The sequence below is a fragment of the Rhamphochromis longiceps genome, linkage group LG8 (assembly GCF_057381845.1).
Source record: "Rhamphochromis longiceps isolate RC_006_pf linkage group LG8, R_longiceps_female_GT1.1, whole genome shotgun sequence".
Lineage (NCBI taxonomy): Eukaryota > Metazoa > Chordata > Actinopteri > Cichliformes > Cichlidae > Rhamphochromis > Rhamphochromis longiceps.
The window spans coordinates 13173412-13182851 of NC_140564.1; the positions used below are offsets into that span (position 1 = coordinate 13173412).

The 9440-nt window shown below is 43.8% G+C and overlaps 1 protein-coding gene across 3 annotated transcripts; it reads right to left on the reverse strand.

Annotated features, from left to right (window-relative positions):
- Nucleotides 1-1259: 1259 nt before the first annotated feature.
- Nucleotides 1260-8853, reverse strand: csnk1e (casein kinase 1, epsilon). 3 transcript variants are annotated; one of them, XM_085415779.1, is made up of 11 exons: nucleotides 8508-8853; nucleotides 7109-7206; nucleotides 6906-7016; nucleotides 6358-6506; nucleotides 5873-6101; nucleotides 5506-5676; nucleotides 5244-5392; nucleotides 4965-5163; nucleotides 4730-4875; nucleotides 3591-3656; nucleotides 1260-2503 (listed from the first exon to the last, which is right to left on the reverse strand). In XM_085415779.1, exons 2-10 carry the CDS (start codon nucleotides 7182-7184, stop codon nucleotides 3624-3626), a joined length of 1263 nt encoding a protein of 420 aa, XP_085271905.1. In that variant the 5' UTR covers nucleotides 7185-7206; nucleotides 8508-8853; the 3' UTR covers nucleotides 1260-2503; nucleotides 3591-3623. The 3 variants fall into 3 exon arrangements, with proteins under 3 accessions (XP_085271905.1, XP_085271903.1, XP_085271904.1); XM_085415777.1 differs by having other exon boundaries at nucleotides 1260-2506; nucleotides 8508-8845; XM_085415778.1 differs by lacking the exon at nucleotides 8508-8853 and adding an exon at nucleotides 8264-8363 and having other exon boundaries at nucleotides 1260-2506.
- Nucleotides 8854-9440: the final 587 nt, after the last annotated feature.

Consider the following 9440-nt stretch of genomic DNA (forward strand, 5'->3'; position numbering starts at 1 on the left):
ACATGTCTTGAAGTTCTCCTGTTATGAACTAATCATTTGATTCAGGTGTGTAGACCCAGGGTGAGATCTAAAAAATGTAGGACACCGGCCCTTGAGGCCTGGAGTTGGACACCCCTGCCCTAGAGTAATATTGAAAGGGCATCTCAAAGAAAGACGCATCAAATAAATAAATAATTGGCCCTGAGAGCAGACCACGACAAAAAAGAGCCAGTCAACATCACAAAAGCAGACATTCAAAGACGAGTCACAGAGCTGGACAGCACCCAGACCTGACATGATCCAGGCTTACTAGCTAATGATGCTAACTGCACTCCATGAGGACCTGGTGAAGCAAATAACAACAGGTCCCCACCCAGATGGCAGGACAACTTTAAACTTACCAGCCTCTCCAAAACTGGGATTTTCCTCTCAGGCATTGTAGCAACCAACCCGAGTAGCTACAAATCATCACATTCAAAGCTGTTCTTTGGATGATGTTGGCTGTCTTTTGTTCTGGTTCCACACTGTTTGGCAGACCTGTTGCCACTGATTTTCATTCCAATTTTTGTGCAATTCGGAATAACAGTCTTTTTCTCCCTGTTTCTCTTGCTTAAGAGCAACTTCTTGACACCCACCCTTCCACTGAGACCATTTCTGATGAGGCTTCAGTGAACAGCAGATGGATTAACTGAAGGGCCAGATGGATCTCTCAGGTTCTGTGTCAAGTCTTTGCTATATTCTTTCCTATTTCTTAAAAAGATGGCATTTGAATATTGTCCACCACACACAGGTTTTCTGGAATCACTTTATTCGTGCAGAAATACTATTTTATGCCTATCAAACTGTGTTATCTTTGGCATGCTTTGAGTATTCTTCAAGTTCAAATTCCAGTTTCAAATTGGTTCAAGTCTTGTGCCTAATTTATACTTAAATGATTCACGTATCAGCATTAAGTAGCTTAAAAACAGATAACACTTCTCTGGTCAGATAAAGGAACTAAACTGAAAAAGAGGGAAAAAGCAGCCAATGTCCAAAGAAAAACTTTGAAAGACCTCCAGAAAGGCTGGAGAATTGTTGCTTAAGACCACCGGAAGTAAATTTTAAAGAAATCTTTAGACTTTTGTACAGCATTAGTATTCTGAGATCAGTTATGACTATGATATATACTAAAATATAATTTAAGTATGTTTCCATCAAGAGAAAGATATCATTAGAAGTTTGTATAAGGTGTGTATATTTTTTATTGAATCAGAAAATATACACAAATATCATATTAATAAAGTTGAAGCATGGTAAAGAAATGTACAGGACATCAGTCATCATCCTCTAATCAGAGACCTCCATCCATCCTGACAGGCCTGGGTTAAAATACCGATGAGTACATTTTATATTATAACAAGAACCTTTCTGTCATTGCCTGCCTCAGTGCAAACCAAAACAAACGCGAGGCAGACTCTAAAGGTTTCCGGTAAAGTTTCACTTTCTGTCCCAGGTGTGTCAGGAGGTACTCTTCTCTCCAGCTCCGTCTTTAAACAATCTGTCACATTCTGGCAAAAGTATGTACACATTTTACATGTCATATAAAATGGGACAAAAGCAAAAGTAAAGAAAAATACAAATGTAACACCAGACTTGCTCACCACCAAGATCTTACAACTTTCTCGAGTCTCTTCATGCCTGGAGTTGCAAGCTGGACTAAGGCTTCATCATATCATACAATCCACGTTATATCCCGATCTCTGCTCGTGGCAGTCTTTTTGCACTTTTCACATTCAGTAATGTTTTCAGTCTTCCTTAGGTAAGACTGTAACAAATGTGCTGAAAAATAGGAACTCCTAACAGGTTTTACAGCCTCCCTCTTCCTCACAACTAGCTTTCCTTTCTTCTGGCTCTCTAAAGCAAAGCTGAAGGCAAAACGAACGATTAGGACAATAACACAGACAGACACGTTTACTGACGAAAAGCAGCCTCGCTCCCATTTATCCCCTTCCTCTGTTCCTCTCGGTGGTCCACGTTAAAGCAATCGCCTGGCTCGCCTCTCGTAGGCCTGGATACACTTTTGTTTTGCATTTGTCTCCATGTTTCCTTTTTTTTATTTTTTAAAGATATCTATTAATAATAAAGAATACCACAAGCAGCAGATGTAGCTCTCAAACATTAGCAGATTGATAGTTGTTGATTTTATCACAGGTGTAAACCACAAAATAATTGACTTAGTCCATTTTGTGCACTTTGATGGTTTATTTTATGCGAGTTGAGTTGAGCCTCTGAATTGACCGAGTCGACCCCCGTCCGGCAACACTCTCTGAAAAGCAGTATCAAACGGTTCCAGGCTAGAGTTCGTCTGTCCCACTGGTTTTCCATCATCTCAGCAAGCTTTAACACTGGGCATGCTCACACCGCATACTGACAGACACACGGACGATCGATCCCCCTTTAAGGGCCTGTAATGCTTTCTCCTCCTGCAGACACTCATGTTTTCATTCATCCATTTGAAAAGTAAGGGGTATTTGATACCCTGCAGCTGCTGAACCGCAAGAGAAAAAAAGAAGAACAAAACAGGAAAATGTTAGTCTTTAAAAGATGAAGATTTTCAGCTGATCACTCTGTGCTGCTTCTGTTTTGTAGCCTTAGTCAAATTGTAGTCCACCCGTTTATATGCCTGCTAAGTGCTGTTGTACTGCGCTACTGCTACCATTAATACTACTTAAATTCTGTTTAGAGTAAATATATTAAGTCTGCTTTTGCAGCATTTCAATTTTAAAAGAAATTTAATGACAAATGTCTTATGTTACCCTTTCCTGCATTTATAAAGTCAACTGGGATGTCATAGAGCAGTGCCATAAAACAAGTCATCAAATTTATTTGTGTCATCTTTGTGCATTTTTCCCTCTGAGCAGTTTTACTACTTCCCTCACACCCTGCTGCACCCATACACTGTATATAAAAGATGGATCTGGTTTACAGGACTGAAAACTGAAGTTAGTTTAAAAAAAAACAACAGCTGCAATCTTTTTAATTGACCAGAAGGTGGCCGACTCCATCCATCCACCCATTTATGCTTGCCGTTCACCCCGTAGCATGGTGCTGTGTGACGAATCTGTGACGAAACTGATGTCACATTGTCTGTGCTGATTCTGGTTGGTCATGCATCTTTCAATTTTTAACTTGGAGTGCACAGCTGTGTCTGTTTTTACTGCTATTTTGATGCCAAATCAGTGCAGAAGCTCATTGACAGATTCCACAGGGGTAGAAAACAACAGACTGTGCAATGTCTTTGACTCCAGGTTTGACTTCTTCTCTTCCTATATCAGCGCTGATGTTTTGTTGATAGTGTCTTAGTGGTGACAGCTATTGCTCGGGAGAATACTGCAGCACCTGCCTGTATCTTAATGAAGACCAGAAAACCAGGGTACGTTTTACAGTGTGGCTGCACTCTTTTGACAAGTTGGTACCGTGTGAGCGTGTAGGGTGACTCGTGACAATCTATTTTCAAACTACACTATCCCTTTGATGGGGATGGGAGCTTGTACAGCTCAAAAGCAAGGATTTTTTTTTTTTTAAATAAAAGAAACGCTGTCTGTGTGAGTATGTGTCAGACATGTCCTCACCTGCCACTGACTTGCAGGCCAGGGAGAAGGAACTCACTTTGCCAGATGTTCAAATGGCACACTGACCTGAGTAAGGAGGGAAAACGAGATGTTTAAAACAAGGCAAAAGCTAAAAAATAAAGAAAAGAGACTTTCTACGCCTAAACTACGCGAGCCGTCTTCGAGTTTAATTTAAGCAGACGGCCTTCATAGAGTTTGGATCATTTTATTCACTGCAGCAAACAAAGGACAGACACTGAAAAAAACCTGAAGTGCCTACTTATTACCTGTCAAGATCATAGGATAGTCTGGACAATTAAGTTCCTTGTTTTATATGCAAGTACATTATAAAATATTCAGTCAGTGAACAAAGTCATATTTTATCCATTTGAATTTCAGGTTTGGTTCATGTAAGAATCTTTAAAGAGCTCAGAGTGGTCATTCAGGTTGTCTGCTGTCACTGCTACAGGATGTAGGCACTGAAGGAAGGCCTTGGAGAATTAGTCTGCCTTCATATCATATTTGACTTTAAGCTCCACAGTAACAAAAACTCTTCGTATGCATGTTTTGGTGGTAATTATAAGTAGATTAATGATGACTATTTTCCTGCTTCCAGTATTTCAGATATGCATCACTAGTTAGAGCAGAGTGCCAAGTATAATGAGAAAATGCAGTAATCTAAGTTAGTGCAAACTCTTCTCATCCACTTTCTCCACCAAAAAGAAGAAATAAGGAAAAAAAATTGTTTCAAAGGAGCAAAGAGTGACACCTGCTGCAGATTATTTGTGGTCAAGTTTCATAAAGTTCCTTGTAGTTCCTGTGTGCTAAACATGCCTGCATAACATGTAAGGTTCTCTGTCTTAGTTTACTGTATTAAGTTATATTTATATAGCACCAAATCACAACAACAGCCAGCTCAAAGCACTTTAGATGACGAGGTATAAACCCTACAATAATACAGAGAAAACCCCAACAATCAGACCGCCCCTTATGAGAAAGCACTTGGTGACAGTGGGAATGAAAAACTCCCTTTTAACAGGAAGAAACCTCCAGCAGAACCAGGCTCGAGGAGGGGCAGCCATCTGCTGCATGTGAGGTGATGTCTGAATATCCATCACCAGTCCTGAGTGTATAGAAAGACACAGTGCTAATCTTCCTACCTGTGATGTGGTGATGCGTGATTGGTCGAGGCGTGCAGTGAGATCGGAGGAGGAGACATTAGCCGGGGCCCCGCGATGAAGCCTCATGGCCACCTTCCTCTCTCGCTCAGCTCGCTCTGCTCTCCCAGCCTGAGGAGAGCGATTACCTGTGTGAGCACACAGAAACACACACTTAAAATGAAAACCTGAACTCTGCTGCTGCCCTCCAACACCCAGAAGAAAGCAACACCCTAACCTGACTGCTGGACCCCACGCGTAGCTGGGTTAGGAGGAGCAGCGTCTGCCTCGTTCCTCACTCTGTTGGCTGCAGAAGGGTTTGGACCCGGCGGCAAAGCTCGACCTCCCGCTCCTCTTTGGCCTCCTCCTGGTCTTTCCTCTCCATCTTTCCCCTCTCTCCTCTCCCTTTCGCCATCGTCTGTTGTCCTGCCGGCCCCCTGAGACACAAAGGAATAGCATAGATGAGAAAGTCTGCTAGAAAAGGGATAAATCTTCCAAGTCCAAGTGCGACACGCACAAACTTCAGCATGTTCCAGTCAAAGACATAGTCGTAGGAGAAGCCTTGTCGGTGGAAAAGGTTCCTGAAGAGCTGCCTTAGATAAGAGTAGTCTGGCTTGTCATCAAACCGTAGGGAGCGACACAGGTTCAGATACGTGGAGAACTCAGCTGGGAAACATAGGAGACAGAAGATTTAGAGCAAAGTCAGATGAACAGTCTGACAGAAAAACTGCAAAAACCTCTTTACTGCACTCAAGAACACCACTCTAACAGCTACTCACATGGGTAACCTTTGCACAGCACCTCGATAGGGGTGGACATTTTCTTCTCACTGATACGTTCATACTTCTGCCGCTTGGTGGCAGCCTTGAGTCCTTGCCATGGCAGAGAGCCCAGGTTGAAGTACATGAGAACATAGCCCAGAGACTCCAGGTCATCACGTCTCGACTGCTCTGTGGAGAAAAAGACGGAGCAAAGGGACGAAAAGAGAGAAGAGAATGAAACAGCAGGAAATGTAGGGAAAGAAAGGAAAAAGCTACAGCTCTGAGAATCATGTCACAATTAATAAAAAGGAATCAGAAAAATCATATTGGGGTCCGCAGAACACACACAACAAGACAGATACGCAGGCCGTCTCCGCTGCCTTACCGATGCCCAGATGGGTGTTAATGGAGGCGTAGCGAGCGGTGCCGGTTAGGTTTTTATTCTCACGGTAAGGGATGTGCTGGTGTGTCCGGGCGTCACGGTATTTCTTGGCCAGGCCAAAATCGATGATGTAGACCAGGTTTCCCTTCTTCCCGAGCCCCATCAGGAAGTTATCGGGCTTCACGTCTCTGTGGATAAAGTTCTTGGAGTGGATGTACTCGATTCTGCTGATCTGAAGACAGACAAAGGGGGTCACTAGTTATCTTGTATGCTGAGGCACAGTTAACAAAAATTTCCTTTCATGAAGGTAAACGGACGAGTCTCAGTCTTGAGGAAGTGTTTTAAAAATGGTATGAAATTCTGACAAAGTACACAGAAGCTCTCATTTGAGCTCTTAACGTGATTAGTTACTACAGATGATAGGGTGCAAGGTGGAAAAAAAGAAGCCCTGATGAGCTGTTAGGCTTTTTGTGGCCAGTCGGTCTCACCATCTGGTCTGCCAGCAGCAGGACTGTCTTCAGGCTGAACTTGCGGGAGCAGAAGTTGAACAGGTCCTCCAGACTGGGACCCAGCAGCTCCATCACCATGACGTTGTAGTCGCCTTCCGCTCCACACCACTTGATAGCCGGGATTCCCACTGTGGTGTGAGAAGGAGCAGAAATGTTAGGAAACCGAATCATTTGGAGTAAAGATTCTCACTCATATATCAACCTCTGCACATAAATAAAGCTTCAAGTTATTTATCTTATGTCCGTCACTGTGTTATCACCAGCTTAGTGCAGCAGGATGATCATTACTCCTAGTGACCATAAAGACACTCAAATGCTCATTAATTGCATTTCAGTCAAAGATAACTTGAGTTTCAATGCCTTTGTGTGCCCTGAAATGTCTTTCAAATTCACCATAATCTCTTTGCAATCATGGTTGATAGCTCTCAGCAGCCCTAAATACTCCTTAATGACCCTAAAACTATTTACTACATCTCAGCAGACCGGTAGTAAAGCTTTCAAAGAGACCCTGAAATATTTCTCTGTACCTCCACCCTGCATCATTTTGTAGAATTTGCTCTCGATGTGGAGCTGTGGATGTTTGGTCTTCACACATTCCAGTTTAATGGCTACTTCCTCTCCTGTAGCAATGTTTGACCCTGATGAGAGAAACAGAGGTTAGATCAGAAGAACTTAAGTCTACAAAACCCCAAAACTGATGGCAATTGGCACTACTTGCTTAGATACTCACCGAGATAAATATCTCCAAAGGATCCACTCCCTATCTTCCTCCCAAGGCGGTACTTGTTCCCCACCCTCAACTCCATGGCTCCTGAGCTCTTCAACTTGCTGGAACGGTTCGACAGAATCACACAGACACACACACGCACAAAGCTGTCATCAGTCACCGGTGATCAATAGAGTGAAAGGACACTGGTGAAAAGACTGCAGACTTTAGAGTACAAGCGGTTAGGCCTTAGGCTGCTGTATCAGTGAAGGGAAACAGAACTGTAAGCATGAGCAAAGTACAATGACGTAGTGCAGCCCGAGTTGAATCTCTGGAGCCAGGAGGGAAACTGTGGCACACATGTGGCCAAAGCGTCAAAGAGACACGACCTAATGAAACACCCCTGCTCCTGACGTGTGCCGAGGATGGTTGACAGTAAATTCCAGGCAACAATGTAGGCCAATAAAGTATTTATAAACTGCATGGAGCAAAAAAAACAAGGTGAGAGTGAAGAAGAACAGAGCCTGTAGTTGTGTAACATGATTTATTAAGAACTGCAGGGGGTGGGGGGGAAATCTCACACACACACACACTCTTCCCAAAGCACTTTAAAGGAGTCTTGATCCTGTGTACAAGTGATTTGCATAAACTTGCTATTTCTCACCGGGGTCCCCTCACAAAATTTGAATGAGTCATGTTTTCCTCATCCTGGCCCTAACTGTGTGCACAGCCCTGAAATGAGGACATGAAAGTGTGAGATGATGGAGGGGGCTTTTCGACAAAGGTTACGCTTTTACAAGCCAGCCTGACATCGCATTAATCGCTGACTAAGTCGCCCCCCCCCCCCCTTCCCCTTTCAGTCTTGACTGCATTGTAGACGAACCTACACATACACACCGTGCACTGCTGCACACCGCCAAACCCTTTCCAGCAGGTTTCTCAAGCTCGTTTTCTCTCTCAGCCTTCCAGGAGCTGCTGCTGCTGCTGCTGTGCTGCCAGCGTTACAAAACTGGGACCCACTATTGCAGCAAGAGACTGCAAAAACAGGCGAGACGTGGTATTTTCACCCAGCGTGCTGTTGCCCCAGATATCACAAAGCAAATGAGGAAGGCCGTGCATGCACAAAAACCCCAAAAACCCCACAAATCCAAACAAACAAATAAATAAACAACAACATACCGTTCATGTCTGGATGGCCATCAGATATGGTAATAATTCCCCATAACCGCACCCTCCACACAGGACCTCTGATCGAGCGCACCCCCTCGCCCACCTGAACACGACTATCTGGACTCTGTTTGGCTAACCCAAGCCCTCCCCCCTCCACGTCTCTCTCGCTCTCTCTCTCACACACAGACATCTTCGCCAGCCAACATACACCCACCCCCCGAAAACCCTCACCACCATCCCTGCACCTTCTCACCGGCTTCGTGGTCGTCCGTCGTCTCACTCAGGACCCTGGACAGCGACGTACCGATGCGGCTTCGGACGGCTCATAGCCTCGGAGATGCGTGACCCAAACCCGAAGTGTCGACCAAAAAATTACCAGCTAATCCGAGACGACCCGGAGGTGGAGATGCGACTAGAGGAAGCTCCGTGGAGTCACGTTTATTTAATGGAAAAAAAAATCTGAAACTAGACACCGAGGTCCTCCTCTTCCTCTCTCCTTTGGCTGCTCCTCTCCGTCTCCCCCTCACACCCAGCCCTCCCTCACTCTACACCATTGACAATATCAATGATGTCATGCACAGGCTTGCAGAGATGCCCGGATTGTCTTAAAGCAGCAGGGCTGCTGAGAGCTGCTGCTTGCAGGCATGAATGAAGCGCCCTGATGCCACCAGCTGCACTCTGATCTCCCCTCGCTCTCAGCAGACTCTAAAATTAAAGCACAATAGAGAAGTATAAGATGATCACCGCCCTGCGTCTGCTGGAGTAAGCTATGTGCCTGTGTATGGAGGACCGAAGCTGCCAGGATTAAAAAATAAATAAATAAATAAAAAAATTAAAATATTAAAACTTAATAATAAAATATCGTTTCCGTTACTTCTATTATTCAGTTTTCTATTAATTATCCTATTTATTTATTTATTTATTTGTGTTCCCATTAAATGTTTTTGCATATTAAGTTGCTCATTCGCTCTGTGATCCCACAATTTTACCCGCCCAAATAAAAGGTAAATAATTAATGATTGAAAGTCAGATGTGTACTTTATTAGGTACACCTGTCAGTTAGCACAAATAACTAATAATGACAGCAGGTCAATGCATTTAGTCATGAAGACATGCTGAATTTTAAACTGAGGATTAGGATGGAGGTTAAAGTGACTTTGGTGCAAGATGGTCAGAGCGTTTCAGA